Source organism: Stomoxys calcitrans, chromosome 3 (assembly GCF_963082655.1).
Source record: "Stomoxys calcitrans chromosome 3, idStoCalc2.1, whole genome shotgun sequence".
NCBI classification, from domain to species: domain Eukaryota; kingdom Metazoa; phylum Arthropoda; class Insecta; order Diptera; family Muscidae; genus Stomoxys; species Stomoxys calcitrans.
Window position 1 is genome coordinate 96,713,237 of NC_081554.1, and position 25,741 is coordinate 96,738,977.

The 25,741-nt window shown below is 36.7% G+C and overlaps 1 protein-coding gene across 1 annotated transcript in view; it reads left to right on the forward strand.

Annotated features, from left to right (window-relative positions):
- LOC106089165 (insulin gene enhancer protein isl-1) overlaps positions 1-25,316 on the forward strand; it is a 108,308-nt gene extending 82,992 nt beyond the window's left edge. The window contains exons 2-9 of the mRNA XM_013254945.2: positions 6,890-7,079; positions 10,604-10,734; positions 10,869-11,063; positions 18,785-18,905; positions 19,956-20,118; positions 21,564-21,779; positions 24,570-24,750; positions 24,823-25,316. Of these exons, the coding sequence (XP_013110399.1) occupies positions 6,890-7,079; positions 10,604-10,734; positions 10,869-11,063; positions 18,785-18,905; positions 19,956-20,118; positions 21,564-21,779; positions 24,570-24,750; positions 24,823-25,130 (1,505 nt within the window). The 3' untranslated portion in view covers positions 25,131-25,316. The remainder of the gene's footprint in view (positions 1-6,889; positions 7,080-10,603; positions 10,735-10,868; positions 11,064-18,784; positions 18,906-19,955; positions 20,119-21,563; positions 21,780-24,569; positions 24,751-24,822) is intronic.
- Positions 25,317-25,741: the final 425 nt, after the last annotated feature.

The window sequence follows — 25,741 nt, forward strand, 5'->3', positions numbered from 1 at the left end:
TCAATGTTGTTGTATATAAAAGAAAAAATGCGTATGTGTGTAGCCCTGTTTTATACACACTGCATTAGAAAAGTGTTTACCACAGTGTCAGGGCATGCCTTTTAACTGAACAGGATTCAAACAAAATTCTAGGGATGGTTAGGTTAGGTTAAGTAGCAGTCTGCCATCAGACTCACTTAGACGTTTTCGTCCATTGTGATACCACAGGAACAGAAGAAGGAAAATGCCTTCTAGTTCCTACCATTGAACCATCCAGATCGCTTTAAAAAGCCCAATTACATGCGAATGTTCACATCCGCTAAATCAGACAGGCTCTCAGAGAAATGAGAACCTAAAGTGGAACTAATTCGAACTGCCAGGGCGGGACACACACTTAGAAGGTGTTCTATAGTCTCTTCTTCTTCATATCCTCACAGCTTCTGCAAAAGTCGTTACATGCAAACTTCAGTCTGTCAGCATTTTTTCCGATCAGACAGTGACCTGTCATGACGGACACAATCACTGAGACGTCTGTTCTAGCCAATGACAGCAAGTGGTAGATCTTTTCAAGTCTAGTTTAGTCCAAGTAATTTTGGAATGCTCTCAGCCCCGCTTTTGCGACCACCTATCATTCGTTGCGCTTGGGGCCTGCTCCTGAAAACGTAGATTATATGTCGCTAGAGGCATACCCACTTACTCCAGTTGCCCTAGAATATGTAAGGTAGTTGCTAGAAGATATCTCTGTGTCCCGGTACCCAGAACAGGTGAATTTTAAACTGTTCAGCCATCTTGTTGAGAGATCTGCGACAGTCGAGGGCGGTTTTTGTGTTCTGAAATACGTTCTCCAGGGATGTAATGGCGGTCTGAGAAGATATTTATGCCAATCGTCGTTATGACATTATATCTTAGCCATTCCACCACTTCCTTAATTGCAAGGATCTCCGCTTAATACACAGTGCAGTGGTCGGGTAACATTTTCGATATGACTAGTTCTAGATCTTTAAAGCACACCACCAAGCCCATCCGGTCGTCTAGTTTGAAACCATCCGTATAAAAGTCTATATAACTTATATTGCCAGGGGTATCGTAGTTCCAACCGGTTCTATCAGAAATAGTGGTACAGTACTTTTTATCAAAAAGCGGCTCAGGTAGGGTGTAATCCACACTAACTGGAACATCGGACATTGTACACAGTGTCCGTGGCTGCCGCATGACCAAAGAGAAAGCTGCCTTAGCGTCACGGCAGTGGTAGCAACAATTTGCCTAGCCACAATGTCCAGAGGCATAAGATGTAGCATTAAATTCAGTGCATCAGATGGTGTCGTCCTCAGTGCGGCTGTGATGCACAAACAAGCCATCCTTTAGATCCGGTCGACTATGGAACAGTAGGTGAACTTTTGAAGCGCCGTCCACCAGAACACAACGCCATGACGCGCGGTCTAAACACCCAACTTTTGCCAATGAGGTGCAGGTATATAGGGCAAGAGTTGCCTTTCTTGAAATACCCCTATTGTGTAGAAATTCCTCTATTGTGTATTTCTGTCAGAACCTCATTTCTTTGAGAACCTGCCTGATTTAGCGGATGTGAACATTGCAACTTGTTGGGCTTTTTTAAGCGATCTGGATGGTTCAACGGTAGGAACTAGAAGCCATTTTCCTTCTTCTGTTCCAGTGGTATCACAATGGACGAAAACGTCTAAGCAAGTCTGATGGCAGACTGCCACTTAAACCTAAACTAACCTAACGATGTGTACGAATGTGGTCGGAATCGTTTCGAATTCAGATCTAGTTGCCATATGTATGTATGTTAGTCCGATTTTGAGCATCATTGGAATAATATGGGCATTTATCAACCGATGCTCACGAAGGTTGATACATATCATTCTCATAGCTTTGACTTTTGACATTTGTAGTGCATTGGAAAAAGTACAGCTAATTGACAGGGTTGTCGAGCGTGGTTAATGTGGTAATTGTATCATGATGCGTTTTCGCTACTAATACGATTCAAATACAATATACCAACGCACCGCCCCTGAAGCCATCACACCTAATATGGTTGAAAAGTCTTCCAACCAAAGAAGAAACGCGTCCATAGTGGTTGGTGTGTGTTGCTATCTTTGGCTTTCCTTTTCCATTTGCATATCTGATCATTGGGCTCGTCTCGAAAGGGAAACAAATATTTGCAGTGAATTTTATCAAAATCCGTTTAGAGTGATATATAAATAGTTCTCATATAGATACTTCGGCCTGTTTATACTTATTACAATTATGAACAGTTTTACTTCGAATTTGGTACGGATATATCAAAACTTCTTCCGACATGCAATGCACAAGTTCCACTGAGAGGGTAGGTGTAGAATATTGTACAGTCAGCGGCGCCGAACTTTTGCCTCTCCTAATTCGTTTGAAAAAGCGTGTCGTCTTGCTAAGCTGTACAATACGCAACAACAAAGTATGCAACGAGACCAACATAAAAAGAAGCTCAATAATATAGGCCACCGTAGCGCAGAGGTTAGCATGTCATCAATGACGCTGAGCGCCTGAGTTAGAATCCTGGCCAGACCATCAGAAAACATTTGTAGCTGTGATTCTCCCCTCTTAATACTGGCAACATTTGTGAGGTACTATGCCATATAAAAACTTCTATGTCGCACTGCTGCTCGCCGTTCAAACTCGGCAATAAAAAGGCTATACCAATTTGGCCCATTTACAATCCCAACTGATCTACACTAATAAAAAGTATTTGTGCAAAATTTCAAGCGCCTCGCTTTACTCGTTCGAAAGTTAGCGTGCTTTCGACAGACAGACGGACATGGCTAGATCGACTAAGAATATCATGACGATCAACAATGTATATACTTTATGGTGTCTTAGATGCACATTTCTAGGTGTTACAAACAGAATGACGAAATTAGTATACCCCCATCCTATGGAGGAGGGTATAATAACTAGATTTTTTAACTATACCCTTAGAGCACATTCGATTTACACTACTTTGACCCAAAGATTATCAAATCAATTCTAAGGCCTGTGTTATTTTAGTACTATGGAGTAAAATGATCCATTTATCGAATGTAGTAGCATAATATCGATAACAACTTTGCTTTATGGACTTTTTACATAACAAGATAAATCATTCGATTTTTATGAAATTCTTGCTATTGTAATGTTAAGTTGGGAGATTGTTTATTTTTGCCCATATTTCATAAAAACTGTTAAGTTTTTCTAATAAAATATTTAAAGTATGTGAATATCTGGCATGCAGTGTATATGACTGATGCCCGCAAACATGGTCGCTCGCAATGTGGAAGCAAAGTATAATCTTGTCTGCTCCGCCTTTATAAATAATTCATGATATCTACACCAAAAACGTTGATGCCAAAGATATACCCAAATAATGACGAGCAGCAGAGTGCGCGGATAAGGGGCCATGAATGACTACATTTACGAGTTTTACGCTTCGCCATACCACACCGTCATACATTCGCACAGGTTTTTCTGCAGGGACAATTCACATAACGTTACACATGCAATGTTGTTGGCCAAAACAAAGTGTGTGAAGAACGAAGCAAAAAACACTACGGGGAGCAGTTGAAAAAAAGCTCCAACTAAATTGTTGGGGAGTAAAGAAACAAAAACACAACGAGTGGAAAAGAAAACTTGGCAAAACGTTTTTTAAGCATCACTAAATATGTCAACATTTTCGTTGTGGAAACGAGAGGGGAGACATCATAAAGTCTAAAGGAATGGCGGACGCACTACAAAGTTTATCTACTCATTTTTTTATACTTCAACAAACCCTGCTCTAATCTTTTCCCTTTTTTCCTTCCCACTTCCCTCTGGGCCATTTCCTCCGGCAGACTGTTGGAAATATACGTATGTACTTGAAAAAATGAGAAAAGAAAACTGCAATACTGGAAACTGAAAACTTTTCAACGATGTACTTTGCACTTTCTTTGAAAAAGTTCTTCTTGAACAAGAACATGATTGGATGTTCTTTTGTTTGTCGTTGTTGAAATTTTACAATGAAAAACAAAGGAAGCGCTAAATATCCCCAATGCCTTCCTTTCCACCAACACATTTTTACCGAAGTAAAAGAAGGGGGTTAGTACATAGCGGAAGAGTATATTTCACAAGGCTGGGGAAAAAGTATCAGTGATGCCAGATGTTTTAATTTTTTTTAAATATAATCGATATCTGAAATTTAAAAAAAAAATCCTACACAATTTATGTAGCCACCACTTGTCACATAGAAATATACATTTTCGAACGAAAAAGAAGATCTGAAAATAATGAAATATTTGTAACCGGTAACGATCATTACCGATACACAGATAAACCGATTTAATATGGTATTGACTTATAAAAACTTTTCAAATAGTATGTTAATTACAATAACAGCTGTTAACCTAGATATTCGATTTTCTTCTGTATCATGGCAGGTGATTTGTAAGCAAGGCATACGTTGAACATATATTTAATGGTACGAATTAAATTGTTACTTAATAGTATAAATTGCGCATTGATCAAGATTATATTGTGTTCCCTTTCACACATATTTAAAGTCAAAAGAAGTGAAAACGTATGCCTTGCTTCTATCATATGCAGACACAAAGTGGCGTGGATAGCAGAGTTGGTCTATATGTCGGATTTTTAGATTTTCGACAGTCAACTAGTTTAAAACGTCGAAAACGCCATATACTTGTAGGTTAGGTTAGGTAAGAGTGGCAGTCTTTTACAGACTCACTTAGACAATTTTAAGTCCATTGTGATACCACAATAGCGACAGACCAAGGCTTCTGGCGGGCATCGAACCCACGACCCCTGCACTGGCACGCTACCAACTCGGCTACCCGGCGCCCTCGTACTTACTTATACTTATACTCGTATAAAACGTATAAAAAGTAGTGAACGTCAAAAGCCCCGAAAATGCTCCGCTACTTGCATAGTTTCGACATTATACCATTGTTCTCGACTTTTTGTTGTTTTGTTGTTGTTATTTTGAAAATTTTAAACATCGTAAAAAGTTTTTATTTTAAATCTACTTATAATCCGCGCTCTGCCTTCCGGAACGGTTTGGCCACGTTAAGATATTCACAAATGCCGCCAGTATATAAATATATATATAGTGAAGAAAAATAACAGTTAAAAATGTTTTTGATGATTTCGCCAGGATTGTAACTCAGACGTTTTCCGATAAAGGAGCACGTTCTACCTTATGCACCAGTATTCATAAACTTACAATAGTTGAAAATAATGGTCTAGGTTAATGACGTTTTTGACGCATGTTTTATAAGTCGAAGTTTCCGATCTGGTGAATAGACAAAAAATATAAAAAAGAAAATGTAGTTTTTTATACCCTCCACCATAGGATGGTGTTATACTAATTTCGTCATTCTGTTTGTAAAACCTCGAAATATGCGTCTAAGACCCCATAAAGTATATATAATCTTGATCGTCATGACATTTTAACTCGAACTAGCCATATCCGTCCGTCTGTCCGTCCGCCCGTCTGTCTGTCGAAATCACGCTAACTTTCGAAGGAGTAAAGCTAAGCGCTTGAAATTTTGCACAAATACTTTTTATTAGTGTAGGTCGGTTGGGATTGTAAATAGGCCAAATCGGTCCATGTTTTGATATAGCTGCTATATATACCGATCTTGGGTCTTGACTTCTTGAGGCGCTAGAAGGCGCAATTCGTATCCGATTTGGCTGGAATTTTGCACGAAGTGTTTTGTAATGACTTCCAAGAACTGTTCCAAATATGGCGCATATGGGTACATAACCTTACATAGCTGCCATATAAACCGATCTGGTATCTTGACCTCTAGAGAGCGCAATTCTCTAGCGGTATAGGACTATAACTTGATATATCCCCAACAGCATAATAATTCTTATCCATTATTCAATGTTTACTTAAAAAGAGATACCGCCCAAAGAACTCGACAAATGCGATCCATGGTGGAGGGTATAAAAGATTCGGCGCGGCCGAACTTAGCACGCTCTTGTTTTTATCTCTCCATAAAATATAATTTACTCAATTATTATTGCAAAGTAAAAACAAAAATTAAGTGTGAAAAATGTTACGCTGAAATAGTGAAGAACGGAAAAAATTGAAATGTGAACAAATAGAGTGGTCAAATTCTAAACGCAACAAATTTGAGGCTATTGAAGAAACGTGGTATATATAACTTATAAATATTATCTTATTTTGATATTATGTTTGGTTAATTATCCAAACAGTTTTACATTGACTTTGAAAACGGCGCTGAAAACGATTTCGTAGTACTATTATCCAGATTTCGTGGTACTGTACGCAAAATGCTAAGATTGATATTTATTACGGTTCATTTTAAAAATTTTTATAAATTAATTTTTTTATAATACACTTACCAGACCATGTCCTCGTTAATGAAAAGAGGTTCATAATGAAAATGACAACTTCTTTTTCCGAAGCCTGGGATCATTAATTAAAAACTATATTTACATTTTTAAGAAAAAAAAAATTGTGTTTAAAACGCATTTAATCCAATGAAATAAAAAATTGTTTATTTAAAATATCAATTATTTATTTTTATTAAGGCTGTAAAAAAGTTGCTTTAAGGAAAGGGCAACTTTCAATTAATTGGTTTATGGAGTTAATTGCCGCCTCAATTAGATTTTTGAGCTTATCAAAATTCCAAAATTGATAATCAAAAACACAAATTTCTTTATATGACCGATTTCAGCAAATTTTCTAATTGAATGTACAAATTTGTTGTTTGAATCTAGTTTTTAATATTTTCTGTGTATAGAGCATTTTATGTTAAAACTGAAAAACTTTTATTTATAATATTAGAACTTTCTTATATGTATATCGAAATATTTATAATATTTAACTCTCGCTCTCTCTCCCTATTTGCCATTACAGAAAAACAAAGGCTATCGTTATGCGTGGGTTGTGGTGGGCAAATTCATGATCAATATATCCTGCGAGTGGCACCCGACTTAGAATGGCATGCAGCGTGTCTGAAATGCCAGGAATGTCGACAATTCCTTGACGAAAGTTGTACATGTTTTGTGCGTGATGGCAAAACCTATTGCAAACGCGACTATGTGCGGTAAGTTTTTCTACACTAACCACTTCAGTAGCTTTAATCATTGAAATTGTTATTACTCGTACCACCAAGCAGTCATGAGATAGATGTATGTTACTCTTCCCCGTCACATGCAACTTCAAATATACATACAGAGTTTATTTACTCAAGAAATTAGTTTCATTTCCTCTAACTGATTAGGCAAACAAATATTTAGCGTAGAATTGGCATATGTATGTGCATCAGTATGGCACACATAAGTGTAGTGTTCTTATTTATTGGCCAAATATTGACATTGAAAGTTCACACAGAATAATTGGTGTTTAAAAAGATTTGTGATATTTGGAAGTATTTTTATAATCACGAAAATACCTGTTTCGCCATTTAATTCATTTACATATGTAGTGTTTAATCGCTTCGCTTGGCTAAGCCAAGATGGGAAATTTTTTAACGTAGTTGAATTTAATTGATGAATAGAAACCAAGACCCGTGTCTTCATATACAGAGTAGCTAACATAAAGTGTTACCAATTCCAACGAGCACATTTTTCCTTTTTTGGGAAATCTTTTTCATACCTGACGAAAATATTTGTAAGTAATCTAAATTTCAGAATCCATACACTTTTACTCAATATGACCACCTTTTGTTTTAATTATTGCTTTCAGTCGATCAAGAAATATGTTGCAAGTTGCACGAATGTATTCTGCCGGTATTCTGGCCTATTCACGCACAATGGTTTTCTTCAGCGCGAACATAATGGGATATTGTTTAGTACTTACCTTGCACTCTAAAATGGAGCAAATAGAAAAGTCCATCATATTGGCATCTGACGAATAGAACAATCACTGTGTGGAGGGAATCAAGTGCGGAACATGATTTTTTTTATTGGTACGTCCATGGTCTTTGACCGAAATGATTGCGTGCCCTGGGCTCTTAAGCAGCTCCGAAAAGGTTTTCCCGATAATAAGCCGCATTTACTTAGACGCCTAGCTTAATGATCATTATATACCTTCACGTGAGATGGAAAATTTCTTCGGGTGGCCATTCGTAGGCTCAAATTCTGATACCTAAATTGTAAATTTTGCCCATGAACATTCCACTAAGCAACAGGAGCAAACTTCTCACATATCAATGAGTGCAGTCCGATTCAAGTTTAAGCTCAATGATAAGGGGCCTCCTTTTTAAAGACGAGTCCGAACAGCGTGCCGCTGATTGACACCTCTTTAGAGTGAAGAGTTACATGGCATAGTACCACATAAAAGTGCCAACATTAGGATTCAGGCGTTCAGCGTCATATGCGGACATGTCAAACTACGGCGGCCTCCAAAAAATTCTGATACGTACCAGAATTTTTTGAATAAGATAACATGATCATTTTGAAAATTTTCGAATTGCGCAATTGAGAAATTCTTCTCGCCAGAGAACACTTTGTAAGGATTTCACCATGTTCCTGCAAACGCAGCAACTCCTTTGCTCCTTCGAGTTTATTTTTTTTTAGTGTGGTGTAAATTGCGTGCCTTTTGAATCTTCGATTGTCGTTAAAAGTAGCTTCTGAATACCAAATTCGTTTACTGTTCTGTTATAGCTTTTTACTAAACTAAACGATTTTCGTTAAACATAGTCCGTGAATCGTATTACAGGTGTTGTTGTAGTTTTTTTGTAGGAGCACCGCCGTGGCATTAGGCAAAGTTACCAGTATCATTATAACAATTTATTGTTGGATATATTTATAGTTGTGATTTTCTAGCCAAATATAACGCAATTACACCATACACTTGAACTCCACCACGTATAACTTTCTTTTTAAATAAAGTCAAAAGCAAACGCTTTTAAGTGGCTCCTAAACAATATAATGAGCTTTCAATAAAGCAGTTATCATCTAGCATCTAGCTGAACTTGGTGACAGTTCGTCTCAGCTCCTAAATTGATATCGATATTTTTGTTTTTTGAGATGTTACAAACGGAATTACGATGCAAAATGCCTCCGGAATCGAATTTTACGTTGAATACTAAGAAATTTTTCCCACGAAACCATAGGTCTAAAATAACATCGAGCGACAAACTTCTTCCAAAACTAATTTAGCTTCAATGCCCAAGTGAAACAACTGAGGATCCTTGGCTATATTCGTCTGTGCGTGTTTTCGTTTCTGTCCTTTTTTTGAAATCAAGGTGGAGGTCCGATTTGTAATCCAATCATCAAGTAAGTTTACTTGTCATATTTTTAGCCCAAAAGAAAACATTATGAACTCCGATTTATACACACGTCATACTAATAATTTTTAACCGAAATTAACATGCAGTTTAATAAAATTTGTGCGTTTTCCTATATAAAAACGTCGACATCGGTGCAGATTACGATATAGCTTCCTTATACAGATAGCAACCAACAAATGGACTTGAAGCTCGATATTAATTTTAGACCTATGTCGATTACAACATTAACCCTTCCTAACCCCAATGCTTGGAGAGGAGGGAGGAAAATTCAATTCTAAAATGTCAGAATTTTCGGCTATTGTCTCCAATATTTATGTAAAGCTGAAGTTTTTGTTAAATTCTATTGGCTGAAATTTTTGTTGTATTCTATTAAGCAATCACGATAAGCATGGTTCATGTTTCAAAAAGGGAGGGAGGAAACTTTTAATCTCAAGTGTCTGAATTTTCGGTTATTGTCTCCAATATTTATGTCAAGTATAAAGCTGTCAATCCATATTCTTCTACACCTTCAGCGTTGCGCTTGGCTGAAGTTTTTGTCAAGTTCTGTTAAGACTTTAAACAACCATTCAATCCGAATTGGATGGATTTTTCCACATGCAAATTGAATGCATTTTCACTTGTTTTTGTTTTGTATACAAAATGCTCCTTATTTTAAGTTCTTGGCTTACAATTAGATTACAAACTAAATAATATATACTACAACTTTAATGTGGATATTTGTTCATATGCAACTTCATTAAAACCTTCCGATTCATTGATGAAAACTCAAAAATAGTTGTACATATTTTTTTTTTTTGCAAAAAACGACACTCTATCTTTTAACTCTTAACTTAGCCTACCTCAAGTTTGTCTAAGATCAGCTGTTAAATTATTTGTTTCTGCGGCGTTTTCGGAATTGGACCTCCTGACGACTTTTATGTGGGCACATTGTGACTGTTTACTACCATAAAATAAATCAAATAAACAAATGTGTACTTATGTAAATGTTTAAACAATTTATTAACAGCTCAACCGTAAAAGTAATAAATTAACACTTTACTTTGTGATTGATGCTCAAACAAATGCAAGAGGAATACATACAAAAATAAAAACGTCCAAAAACGAATATAAGCTAACATTGTACGCTAAAAGAGAAGGGGTAGCGGAAAAAAACTTCATGCAAATTCAACAAAAACCTACACCTACAAAATATGAAATTGAACTTCAAAATGAATAAGGGAAATATTTACAAGTTAATATTTACACAAACTGCTGCTGAGACAATGCTGAGCACAGCGCGAAAGGCGAAAACTGATTGTAATCCCATGTTCAATTTTTTTATTGATTATTTACAGATTATTCGGTACCAAATGTGATAAATGCGGTAATTCCTTTAGTAAAAGCGATTTTGTGATGCGTGCAAAAACGAAAATATTTCACATAGAATGTTTTCGTTGCTCAGCCTGTGCGCGACAATTACTGCCTGGTAAGTTTTGTGAGAAATTCCAAAATCATTACTTTTTTTATATATTTACTAATTGAATTTAATATTTGTCTGTTAGTGAGGTATCAAAATTGTTAAAATTTGTTTTCTTTCTTATATTCTTTCACTGTTTTTAGGTGATGAATTTGCGTTACGGGATGGTGGTATTCTGTATTGCAAAGATGATCATGATGTTCTAGAAAAATCCTCCCAAAGCAGTTTGACATCATCCTCACTGGAGAGCAATAATAATAATAGCTGTAGTAATAATAACAATCATTCAAGTCTTAGCAATAATAATAATCATTCCAGCGAATTGGGTTCAATGTCAGGTGAGTTTTAAAATAGTGTAAATGTATTTGAAACAAACTACCTAGGTATGAGTTATACACAATTTTAAACTTCTATGTGGCCTAGCATCCAGGACAGATATCAGTTTACAAAGATATCCCAGGTAGAGCAGGCGAACTTGCAGTACTAGAAACTTCCCTACACATTCCATTCCATTCATACATTGAAGACCCAAAGTACAAGGTGATAGATGATCCCAAATAGGGAGCTGAGAATGTAGGAGTATGGTTGCACCAACTAAAAAGTTTAAATACTTCTCGTTATAGTTCACTAAAATGTCAAATGCAGGCAAAGTTCTTTAAATATTAAAGGGAGGAAGCAAATACGGCCTAATCACTTGAAAATATTTTCTTTGCCGGCAAAAGACACAGATCATTTGTTACACCTACCCAAGAAGAGTATAAATAAACTTTTATTATAGGGGTTGCAGAGTTTTTATTGTTGGAGTTTGTACTTCTCTTTTTCTGAAATTTAGGCATTGTGTTAAGAATGTCTCAGATATTTGGAAAAACCATACAAACATAAGCTTTGCAAATTTGCAAATTTTGCCCGTGAACATTCCACTAAGGAACAGGGACAAACTTTTCACATATCAATGGGTGCAGTCCGATTCAAGTTTAGGCTCAATGATAAGGGGCCACCTTTTCCGAAAGGCGTGCGCGGTGCGACACCTCTTTGTAGAGAAGTTTTACATGGCATAGTAGCTCACAAATTTTGCCAGCATTAGGAGGGGAAAACCACCGCTGATGGTCTCGCCAGGATTCGAACCCAGGCGTTCAGCGTCATAGGTGAACATGCTAGCCTCTGCGATATGAGGCGAAAAATACATATAAAGGGAGCTTTAGGCTCTCTAAATACGCATTTCTTTAAGGGGCCAGGGGAGGCGTTAAGAAATTTATCTCTTGTTGAAAAAAACTATTTCTGATTTTTACGAATAATTATTATCCAGAATAATCTTCACTGCTGGTAAGATTTTCACTCACTGTATCAACATGCTCATTGTACTTAATATTTCTTTTTAAAGAGACATTTTAAGACTTTCCACATTGTTCTAAATTGTCTGAATTGTTCCATACATGCGTAAATAATCCTGCATCCGATAATGATATCGTTAAGGAATATCTACTCAGATCATCCTTTTGCACTACCTTTTTTTTATTTGTTTATTATGATATTATTAGCCACAAGTGGCCGATAAACAATTTAACAATCCTTTAACAATCCCATTCTTTAATTTGATAATGTGTGCAATATGTCCTTGCCAAGTATTCACTATTAGATTTGTGTGACGATCTAAACGTGTACAATGTACTCTACTTCCTGCTTCACTTGCATACAAATCTTCCCAACGTTGAGCAGCTAAACTCACAAGCGGTTTCCCCTCAGTTTTGCTTTTACAAAGGAATTGAAATGCTAAAAATTCTTAGAAAAATAATAGCTTGTAAAACTACAGAAAGAACAAGCCGAACTTTGTAGCGGCTAGAAATTGATAAAAAGCAAACGAGAATAAGAACAACAATCGATAATAGTAGTACAACACTAACACAGACATGCAACAAACACGTCTTATACATATTTGCTGTTGCTCATATGAGCATACGACATATTGCTGCATATGTCACATCATATCGACGACATAATCTATTTGTTTGATTAGGCCAACAGCAAAAAAACACAATGACAACATAGTCTATGGCCTTATAGGTACTTCATTCATCAAATTGCAGCCAAGGTGTTTGAAGTAAACAAACGCAGACGGCACGGCACGAACATCTTTCACCTCATACGAATAGGAATAATTTGCAAATATAAATTTAACGTTCTCGTTTAGATAAGTCATGAATTTTCCGCAAATATTTATCATAGAAGTGTCGTCAAACGATTGAAGTTTAACTGGGATTTACTGATCCCTTATAGACCTTTCAATGTTATAACAAGCCTTGGCTAATGGTCCAAAAGCCCCAATAGACACATTGGTGGAGCCTTTCGATACCAATGAAGTTTGACATTTGAAACTATTCTCGAAGTCACACAACACAAATTCATACGAGTGCAAAGCAAATGTTTGTACATTACACTCATGCATTGAACTTTGTCACCTTTGTCCACGAAAAAAACCTTGTCACAGACAGAGTGAACAACTTCTGGGGAAATTCGGTGTACACATAGAGTAACACGTGATGAATTTCAATCTAACGACTATTCGTCGTATGTGGACTCTAAAACAAATCCTCCAACTATTGCGCATATGGAAAACCAAATAGCATCTACCATTTATTGGACGAACATCAAATTTTTGATGAACTATGTCTAAAAATCAAATAAAGGCTACACTCAGAGAAATTGGTTAGTAAAAACTGCAAAAATATTTTTGTGAAACAGCAAAAAGTCTGCTGAAAATGACAAATATTTTCTGCTGTTTTCAGTTGGTAAAAATTTAAAAATGTCATAAATACTTGAAAAGTTTGCATTTTTCATCTTATTTTTTAGTGCTTAGGGCATTAGAGTAAATTTTTTACAATTTTCTACAATTAAATATTTTTTTTTTTTTTTTTAATTTCAAATAAAAGCAGACAAAATCACTTAAATCATATTTGTGCTTTTAAGCAAAAAATGTATGGTTAAAATTGAAAAATTAATATATATATACTCAACTTAATTTGTTATTAAAAACAGCAAAAATGATTGTTAAATCAGAAGTTTTTGTCTGCTGAAAATGGGAAAGCAGCCATTTCAGCAAACATAGGACTGCTGTATTAGCAAACATTTCGGTCAGCTATATCAGCAAACGAAATGTGCTGTTTCAAGTACAGAAATCTGCTGAAAGAAATTATATGCTATTTTTTATGTTTGCCTATTATGGCTGGTATTGTATTAGCTTTTCGTTCTATTTCCACCGGTTACTTTTTTTAGATAATAGATTTTAAAGCAAAAAAACTTGCTGATTTCATTGAGTAGGACATTCTCTCATTACATATGTAAAAATCTTAATAAATTTTTATTTTATCATTGTTATTTGTGAAGTGTTTCAAAAAAGAAATTGCGAAAAAAATGGGTTTTCAAAGGTGAAAAAGGAACATAGTACCAGCCCACTTAGATGCCGGTATCCGTTAGACGCGAAAGCCGGGCAATGACAAAGGAAATGCTGCAATGTCTCATCATCTTCCTCATGCATGCCCTACACATGCTATCACTTGCCGCACTGGTTTTACCCGTATTCTGCCACGATACCAATAGCCATACTGACCTCCTTCTTACTTCCTTTCAGTAATAGCCTCGCCTTCTCACGATCTGGCTTCTCCCTTAGGATTTTCGCCGTCCTACCGACCATTTCGCTGTTCCACAGGGTTTCATGTGCATTCGTCGCCCACGCCCTTAATTCGGACTGCGTCGACCCGAAAGGCTTCGGGTAAACCAAGTTTATTGACGGCAGTCCTCTGGCCTTCACCGGCAAATTGTCTGTCCTTTCATTCCCCCTTACTCCGTTATGGCCCGGCACCCAAACGATGCGGATTTTGCCATACTCAGAGAAAGCGTTAATTTCCTTTCTACACTGCAAGACTGTTCGTGACCTTACCTTCCTTGTTGTTATTGCCCTTATGACAATTTTACTGTCGGTTCAGATGTTCACATTCGACGTCCTCGCGTTAGCACCACACCACCTCACGCATTCCGCGATCGCCCGGATCTCCGCCTGCAGGACCGTATTATGGTAAGGCAGTCTAAAACAGATCTCAGTCCCTGGTTCTCAATGTAGACCCCCAGGCCCACTTTGTCTTCTAGCTTTGATCCATCCGTGTAACATGGACTTCCAGATGGCAATACTAGGGTCCGCTGGCAGCAGTGCCTCGCATTCGACTTTAATCTTCATCTCAGGTATCCGATCGGAAACCTCTTCCCTTCTTTCCAAATTTCCTATTTCCGTTCTCTGAACCTGTTGTATGGTCCTTATGTTGCACTTTTTCTCCATAGCAGTCCACCAAAATACTGAGGCGTTAGTAAGTATCAGTCTAAGTAGGCTCCTGTAGAGCCAGTGGACTATCCTAGGATTCAGGCCCCATGTCGAGCCTACGGCCCATGTACATAGTGCCCGACATCTGTGAGCCTTCTCAGTACGCTCCTGAATGTGACACTTCAAATTCAGTTTCCTGTCCAAGATCACACCTAAGTATTATACCTTGTCAGATATCGAAATCGTCTTATTAAGAAACGTGGTGCGTTAAATTGGCCCACCTTCGTCTTCCTCGTGAACAAGCATATTTCCGTCTTCTCTAGGTTAACATTGAGAACTCTAGGTCTAGCCCAGTCCTGGTGGTTCGGATCCTTACCTCTTAGAAGAATTATAACATCGTCTGCATAGCAGATGGGCTCATGGGACACACAATTTATCCACCTGTTCCATAGCATATGGATAATCCAGTCTCTAAGAACCGATTCCACCCGGTACTGGTCTAAGGAAAAATTTTAAGTGCCACAGTTTTTGGTATGAAAATGTTTATTTTACCCAACACCATAAGATGGTGATTCGGTAACATCTCGAAATATTGATCTACGATCCTATAAACTAGATATTCTTGATCATCTCGACATTCTGAGTCGATTTAGCCATATGCGTCCGACCATCTACCGAAATCCCGATTTCGGTCGTACGCATAAAGCTAGCAGCGCGAAATTTTGCACAGATACTTCTTTATGAAATAGGTCGTTGGGGATTGTAAATGGAAATATCAGTTCAGATTTGGATAAAGCTTTTATATAAAGTGGTCCTTCGACTTGATTTCTTGAGCCCCTGCTAGCCGCAAATGTGATCCGATTGAGCTAGAGATTTTTCTGTTTCGACTTCCAACAACCGGTTCAAGCCGGTATAAAACCTTATATAGCTCCCATATAAACCGATCTCCCGATTTGATATCTTGAGCCAATGGAAGGCGCAATTTTTGTCTGATAAGGCTAAAGTTTTGCACGTAGTATTCTGTTACGACTCCAACGATTATGCTAAGTACGATCTTAATCGGTCTCTAACCTGATATCGCTCCAATATAAGCAGATCTCCCGATTTCATGTATTAAGCCCCTGGAATCCGCATTTTTTTCTGATTTGTCTTAAATTTTTCACGGAGTGTTCTGTTACGACTTCCAACAACTATGCCAAGTATGGTTCAAATCAGTCTGAAACCTGCTAAAGCTCCCATATAAAACGATTTCTTGATCAGAAATATAAAATTTGATTTGCTAGCCAAATTTTATATTTTGTGTCCACTTTCCTGTATGTTTTGAATATTTAACCCTGGTTCACAATATTTATTCGAAAATGTCACCATATACAGGGTGCACCACAGAATCTTACTTATTTGAAAGGCCAATCAAAATAAAAGTACTTCAGTTATTGTTTTAATTCTTTTTGATTTGAGAATTGAAATTGATTTTTGAAATTCGTGCCCACTCTTTGCAGCATATCAATCGGTATGTTGGCATTGGCATCGCAAATTTTGTTCTTGAGGTGTGCTTTGGTCCGTGGTCGATCGACATAACAAGGGATTTCAAATAACCACATGTTTTCTTGCTAATGCTAGAAATGTAAAAGTGAACCTCACCACTTGACTACCGCGTCTTTAGGCAAGTTGTCAATCAGCATTTCACATAAATTTTGACGGGCAACTAAATCGCATTCAGTTCATTCTTGCATGACAGCCAATTTATAGGAATGAAATTTAAGGTATTGATAGAGAGTTCGTCAAACAGTGGTGTGAGAAGCAGCTGCGTGTTTGCTAGCCGAACGCCGGGAAGAACGCACAACTGATTCCTAGATGTTATTCCGGAGTTCTGATGGTCCGTTGAAGTCCATTTCTGTGTTTAGCCACACTTCCACACTCCCAAAATGAGTTAACGCACGGCAGAATCGAATTACGGCCAAGAACGAGTCTGCGAGGAGGAATTTCAAAGCGAGCGCGGAAGGCTTGTTGCGTAGCAACAAGTGAGCGACCGTTAGAAAAGAAGCTCACGACGGCGAAGGCACTTTGCTCCCTAGACCAGAGTACGATGGCAACCAACTTCAGAGGGAAAAAAATAGGGGGACTTTCCCCTCCAATGTGCCTACTCTCGACCCCCTCCCCGCCCAACTCATCGTTGGGGTATTTTTTCAAATAAGTAAGTTTCTCTGGCGCACCCAGTATCTGTCTTCCTATACACGAACTTCCGCTTCTCCTGCTTCTCTGCTTCGCATGATCAATTGTTTTTCCTTACTTTTTGATTTTTACGATAACAGAATGTTGTCTTGAAAGCATACCGCAAATTAGATAACAACATGTAATAAGGTTGTGAAACAAGACTTAATTATCATTGTATGGCGAATGTATCACCTTGTGGTGCTCCGATTAAATCTGAGAGGAAAGATTTAAATCATAGTTGGTCTTTTTTCGTGATGATTGTGAACGTTTATTTTCTTTTTCAATATACATACATTATATGCATATAATTCGAAGAAAGTCCTTCGAAAAATTCATAGCAATGGACGATTGACCATTTATTGCCTGTCGGTGTTGTAAAGTATATCAGTTACACCAACTGTTTGTATTAATTTATGATTTAGGAGGTAATTTGATCTACTCACCTTGGCTAGGAACAAAAAACAGTTAATAAAGTTTTTCATTTCTGACCTAATGATAGGCATTACAATAACATATTTCTAGACATCACCATTATCCTTGATAATTTTCTGTTCGACTTACCCCAATATATTCTTTTGTCAAATATTGAATGAAATTCTTCTGATCCCAGTTTGCACCATCATCGATACTGAAGAAGAATTGCCAGGTAAACAATACTCAAGAACTAACAAACGATCGTCGAACAACAAAGAGTTATGACAAGGATCTGACATTAAAGTCAACAATTTTACAACCATTGTTTTTTTTTACAAAATAAATGGCATATCGAGGCCATTGTGATGGAGTTATAAGGGAAAATGAGTACGTTATAAGGCCAATAATGTTTCAATATTCTCAATCATCTGCTGGCTGCCTTGTCGAGTATGCTGTTTAAGGGTATTGTTCTTTGGAAACATATGTATCTTGAAGATGAACAACAGCGAATACAAAAAAATGACCTATGACACGAGCGCTCAATTTGCCTGCCTTCATTCCTTCAATGTGTACGCGTATCTTCAAAGAAAAGTTCCTTTCTGCTTCGAATGAAATATTTCTACTTCACTGTGTTGTTTTTTGTTTTGCCACACATTTTTGAAAGAAAGTTCCTGCGCCAGGAATTTCTGAAAATATTTGAGTGGAAGACAAAACTTGTTCGCAAACAATTGATCTTTTTTGCGCTCGTTCATTTGTATGTCTGACTATGGGAATTTTCTTTGATCACTGGTTTCATTGGACATGAAACCAGTGATCGATGAACGTGCTGGCATGGAATCCTCTCTTGGCGTCTGTGGCAACAATCAATTTATCAACATGTGTTGATATAGCCACCAGAATTGGGATTTCTCATTCGTCAGCGAATGTTGGTCATGCAATTTTGTTTTTTTGCTTGATGATTATTCGGCCAAAGCTAAATTATAATTTTAGATATTGATTGATATGCCCTTGATGGCTAGAGGTTTGTTTTTTCTCTTTTGTTAAAATTAAATTGAAAATTATACGATTAAAAGCCACAGCATGATTAAAATGTAGAGTTTTTTGGTTTTTGATTTTTTGTAGATTCTGGCAGCGAATCCGGCTCACATAAAAGTATTAGGGAAAAGAGACCTTCGGGACCATCGGATGGAAAGCCAACGAGAGTAAGAACGGTGCTCAATGAAAAGCAATTACACACATTAAGGTAAGTACAGAGAGAATAATAAATTCAAAATATTTGTAATAATTGTACTACCCAGCGAAACCTTTAACCTACAATCCAACGTTAAATGTCACGATTTTTGAAATAGTTGAATAAATTCTCTGAAATGACTGATGAACAAGTAAAAAGGCATTAAGTTCGAACTTTGGATACACACCACCTCGGGTATATATGTAATCCACCTATCCACCACCTACTATGCCATGTAAAACTTCTCCCCAAAAAGGTGTCGCAAGAGGTGACGATCAAGAATATAAGGATATTTCGATATGTTGCAAACGGTGGTGGGTATAAAAAAGTAGCATTTTTCCTACGACAGTCCAAAGATAAAATCATGACATTTATTTTAAGTCTGAAAGCACCAACATTTTGCTGAGCTTACCTCGGTGGAACAGTCTAAGAAAAGTCTTCCATATCCCTAAATAAAGCTATCAATCAGACGAGTTTTTTCTCCAAACGCATTTTTAGTTGGAAAATGGGATATATTACATTATTTTGATTGAAACTTCAAGCTAGAGGCCAGTTTATTAGATTATTTTGATTGCAGTTTCAATCAAAATAATCTGTAAACACGTGAAAGCTCATTTATGAAAGGAATTGTTTCCTAAAATATTTAATTTTAAAAATTCAATTCAAATCTCAAACTTCAATCTAGCAATGTTTTATTTGATTATTTAATGAAAAATTTACTACTCTGAACAAATTTGCAAAGCAAACTAAGTTTAAAGGTGATAAATTTTCCAACTTTTGAAGGATACATTTCCTTTGGCCTTCAACATCCAAGTCAAGTATGGCCCGAATCAGTTCATAACTTGGTATAGCTACAATAGCATAGAAATTTCTAGCCATTATCCTTTGTTTGTCTATAAGGAGATACCGGACAAAGAACTTGATAAATGCGATCCATAGTGGAGGGTATATAAGATTCGGCCCGGCCGACCTTGTCGCGCTCTTACTTGTTTACCAACTTTATGCAACTTATACTTTAAAAAAATATATATATACATTGTCTACATTTTATAACTTTTTTAGAACCTGCTATAATGCTAATCCGCGACCTGATGCGCTCATGAAAGAGCAACTTGTGGAGATGACTGGCCTATCACCACGCGTTATACGAGTATGGTTTCAAAACAAACGATGCAAAGATAAAAAGAAAACCATACAAATGAAATTACAAATGCAACAGGAAAAGGTAAACTTCCTTCTAATAATTTTAAACTTATTTTATTTGGATTTTTTCAATTTTTTCGTAAATTCAAAAAAAAAAATCGTTGTTCGTTTTTTGTTTTTTGTTTTGTTGATCTACTTTGTCATCAACTTCAGAGTAGCAGACTGCCTTCTAAAATGTCTGTTGTTTGCTGAAAATCTCTGCCAATCAATTTATGAAGGGATTGTAGATAGGAAGGTAAAATAAATTGGAATAAAATAAATTAAATAAAGTGAAATGAATACAACAAAATAAAGTAAAATAGAATAATTAATAAAACACATAAATAAAATAAAATAAAAAATGTAAAAACCTAAATGAAATAAAATAGAAGAGTAAAATACTATATGCGAAATTCCATGCAAGTATACCCCCGCTCTCAATGTAGTGCAATTTATTTGCTATCGTAGCAACAATTTTTTGCTTATTCAGCACTAATACGTATTCAATTTTTTAGCAGATTTTGTAGTTAATACGTATTCAATACGTATTCAATTTTTTTGCAGATTTTGTAGTTAAAACAGCAGATATAGTTTGTTGAAATAGCAAAAGGAACTGTTTGCTAAAATAGCAGCTCTTTGTTTGCTGCAACATCAGTCATGTCTGCTTTCTAATTTTCAGCAGACTAAAACTGTTGTCTTAGCAAATTTTTTTGCTATTTTGATTAACAAATTTCCTTGAGAGTAGCTCTTTGCCTATATGCGTTCAAGATCATTTGTTTAAACTAAAAAAATTAACATATTTCTTTTAAAAAACATAAATTTTTTATATAAACAAATCTTCGTTTGTTCCCAAATATATACTATAAATGAAATCAAAATTACAAGATGTATAGCAATCCAACAACAACAATATAATTTTAAATATGGCCCTGTTATATCTAAGTACTCTTCACGTAAGAAAAAATATTACTGAATGTCAAAGATTTTTCCTTGATCGAAGAATTTTAGTAATGAATTCGAAAAAAAGTTTGTTTTTTAAATGTAGCTCTCAACTTCAAGTGTATGACAATTTAAAAACGCTCCTACGAGTTATTTGGCTTTTATGTGTGTTAGTTGAAAGTTGATTTTGTTCCGAAGTCAACTTCAAAAAATTCAATGACATTTTGACCTTAATTAAACATTTTGTTTTAAAAAAAGACGCAAAATAACGGATCAACACGTATGAGACTATAATTTATTGTAAAAATTCCATAAAAAGTTGGAAAGTAGCAAAATTAAAAAAGTTCACCTGTAGCTCAAATATAAAGACAAAATTCTTGGGTGCAGCAACTCATTGTGACATTTATAAGTTATTTTATTCAATCATAACAAAACTTACTTAGAGCATCATATTGAAACAGTTTCCATATTAAGTTCTTTATTTTGAAATTATTATTTTTTGAATGTAAAGATCGCAACATGTTTCTCATTATATTCCTTGTCTTGCAGGAGGGTCGTAAATTGGGCTACGGTGCTATGCAGGGTATTCCTATGATTGCCAGCTCACCCGTGAGGCACGATTCACCTCTCAACCTGCAGGGTATCGATGTTCAGACATATCAGCCACCATGGAAAGCTCTGTCCGATTTTGCCCTGCACGCGGATCTCGATAGTAATGGTGCCATTAATACCCATACACCAGCATTTCAACAACTAGTCAATCAGGTAGGTGCATGTCAAACATGAATTTCTCCAATCTATAATACAGTTATGCGCCATAACACCTGTTTTAACTGGAACGAAAAGCATTATTTGTTCACCCCAAGAATTACACATTTTTAAACTAACGACTACTTCAGCAATATGGTTTTCAGTGATCTTAAGTGTCGTAGATACCTAGCGATAGAATTCATGGCTTAACAGCGAAACAAAAACCTTAATTTAATGACACGAACATAGGAAAGGGATAGACAAATCTTGCCATTTAGTTATAACACCTCTCTATATCGAGGTGCAACTCTCTAAAGTAGAGGCATTCTCTCTTAAGCTTCTTCCTCTAAATAAATTTAACCATATCCGTGGCAATAGATTGGCAACGCCCAAATGTTAAAGAATTTTCAACGACATAGTTTCCTACATAAAGGGTTCTCTCGCTGTCAAAGAATATACAATGGTAGCATTTTCTGACATTGAAGTTGCTTTCAATTATGTAAAACCAACGTCAAATATGAAGGAGCAGGAGTTTCTTGGCATCAAAACTACCGCAAGAAAGTGTTTAATACTCACTTACTAAAAGATGCATTACGGCAGGCTTTAGATCTGTAGATCTAAAAAGATGGATCAGCAGACAAACACCTCAAGGAGGTATACTGTCACCTCTACTTTGGAATATAGCCATTAACAACATATTATTACCCCTGGAAGAAGAAGGTGTAAAAGTGGTCGCATGTGCAGATGAAGTGGCTGTTGCGGTTAATGGAAAGTTTTCCGGCTCTCTTAGAGATATACTTTAGGAAGTCTACGTACGACAATGAAGGGGGCTACTGAAAGTGATTTAGGCTTAAATCCATCTAAGACGGAAGTTGTTCTTTTCGGCAGGAGATACAAGAAAGGCAACTATTGCTCTGTACTCCTGCAAGAGAGCCTTTGGCAAAAGTTGGAGGGTTTAAATCGCGTGTCATGCACTGGGTGCATAGTGCAGTTGTCACCCATATAGTGCTATATGGTGTTGTGTGGACAGCGCTTCAAAAATCCACCTACTGTTCGATTCTCCGCCGGATCCAAAGGATTGCTTGTATGAAATCACAGCCGCAATGAGGACAACACCATCTGATGCACCATATTTAATGCTACACCTAATGTCTCTGGCCATTGAGGTTAGGCAAATCACAGCTGTTAGGCTAAGGGAGCTTTCTCTTTGGTCATGCGTCGGCTACGGCCACTGTGTTATCCTTGATATAATGCCCGATGTTCCAGGCAGTGTGGATTTAGTATTGCCTAAGCTGCTTTAAAAGAATACTATACCACTATCCGAATCGTATATACGCATTTGTCAAGTTCTTGGCCCGGTATCTCTTTAAAGGCAAACAAAGTATAATGGATAAGAATTGCAATGCTATTGGAGCTACATCAAGTTGTGTACCATTTGTGGATATTGAAGACCATAGTAAAAGTCATTGTGCAAAATTTCACCCAAATCGGATAAGAATTGCGCCCTTTAGGGGCTTAAGAAGTAAAATAGAGTTTATATGGGAGATATATCAGGTTATAAACCGATTCATACCATATTTAGCAAGTATGTTGATGGGCATAGGGGAGTCGTGAACAGACAAATCGGTTAAGAATTTCACCCTTTAAAGGCTCAAGCAATTTAATTGGGAGAACGGTATTTATTGGAAGTTTTATCAGGCTATAAACCGATTCAGACCATAATTGGCATAGTTGTTGGGAATTAAAACAAAACACTTCATGCTGAAAGTCAGCCAAATCGGATAGTAAATGCGCCCTCTAGCAGCTTAAGAAGTTAATATCCGATATCGGATTGTATGGCTGCTACATCATGTTATGAACCAATTTAGACCATCCTTAGCACAGTTGTTGAAAGTCGTAACAAAACACCTCATGTGAAATTTCAGACAAAATCAAATCAAAATTGCGGCTTCTCGAAGCCCAAGAAGTCAAGATACCGCATCGATTAATATGACAGCTATATCAAAACGTAGACCGATATGGCCGATTTACAATCCCAACCGACCTTCACTAATAGAAAGTATTCGTGCACAATTTCAAGCGCCTAACTTTATTTCTTTGAATGTTAGCATTCTTTCGACAGACGGACAAACGATCGGACATAGCTATATCGACTTAAAATTTCATGACGATAAAGAATATATACTCTTTATGAGGTCTTTGACAAATATGTCGAGGTGTTGCAAACGGAATGGCGAAATAAGTATAGCTCCATCTTATGATGTAGAGCGCATTTCTAAGCTCAAACACTTAAGTCGGTAGTTAGCTTTATCCAAACTCGGCGCCGTTGTTCATTAAAATCGAGGCAAAAATGCGATTTCTTTTCGGAGATCGGTATAAAGGGTGCTATATCAAGACATAGGCCAGCTTTGATCTCAAGGCTGTAGAGTGATTTCAACAAACAGACGGACGGACATGAACTGATCCTGTATGAATGACGACGATCGAGTACTTTGTAGCGTTGAAATTGTATAATTTGATGTGTTCCAAATGGAATGGCAAAATGGCCAACTTTTCGGTGGTGGTTATAAAAACATATACCCCATTTTTGGCTTGTAGAAAATTTGGTCGGGTTTGGTAAGATTTTTCTTAAATTTTGCTTTTACTAAATGATACCATTGAAGAGGGAATTCTTGAATATTTTGAAAAATCTTTCAATTGACAAAATGTTTCCTTAAATAGTTGGTAAATTTAACATCTTAAATTGAATTCAATAAAAAGGGCTCTTGAATGAAAAAATTTAAATAAATTATCTTTTCTTTTTAGATGCATGGCTACGATCTTAATGGTATGCCGCCACTACAACCCCATCAACAAGGACCACATCCGCAAATTCCGGGCCAACAAATGAACGGTCCGCCCGGTGGCAGTATGGACTCTGGAATTACCTCACACCATCATCCGGACAGTACTGATTCCTATGTCACCTATCTGGAGAGCGATGATAGTATGGCCGGCAGTCCGTAGATAAACGAATGCAAACGTATCTAATTTGCTTCTTTTGTTGCTTCACAAACAGAAAAACTAACGTTGACGCCATCCTCAACAACATCTTCCTGCTCCTCCGCATCCTATTCGATTGCCGCCACCCCCACCAACACCGGTGGCCCTTCAAATGCCCCTCTACAATACAGTAGTACACCAGGACCATCAGCGTCATCATCGGCCACCACCTCAATCTCATCACCACCTTCCTCGGCCATGGGCGGTTGCAATACGGGCTTGCAAATGACTTCTGCCACGGAACATTTGATGCAGATGCTGCAGAAGGTTACAGGCTCCAGTAAGGAGTCGTCAGTGCGGTCGTGCCCAATGGGTGTTTTGTGAAATCTCAGCATTTTAGCGAGTGAGATGCCCCACCGTGAAACTTTCTAATCGGAACAGTTGCTGCAATACAACAATTTTAAAAATGTTGCCCACAAAATGAGATAAGGATGATCTTTAGTCAAATTGTACTAAAGACTTGTTAAGGACATTTGGCATTAGACTTGAGCGATACGTTTTTTTTTTTTTGTTAACAAAAACAAACAAAGTATTTAAATGCATTTCACATTGTACAACATTTTGTGTTTATATAGCGGTTCCTAATCACCTATCAACCGGCGACCCAAAGTGCATCAACTCACAAAACCCATTGATAACAAAACAAGTATTTATTAGTTTCGAATCGAAGTCGAATACAGAAAAGGAAACTATACAAATAAATAAAAAAAATCCAAAATGCTCACTCACTTCAAAAGTTATTTCGTTTTTAAAATCATTTGTAAATTAACTCGGATTTGTTATTGTAATAATTACAGTGATCTACTGGTGTACATAAGTATACATACATATATTTAAAAATCAAATAAAAAAAGATTTATTGAAATGTTTTAAGTTATCCCTTTTTGTTGTCGTTTTGTTGTAACACCTTATTGAATTAAGCCTGATCTGTAGAA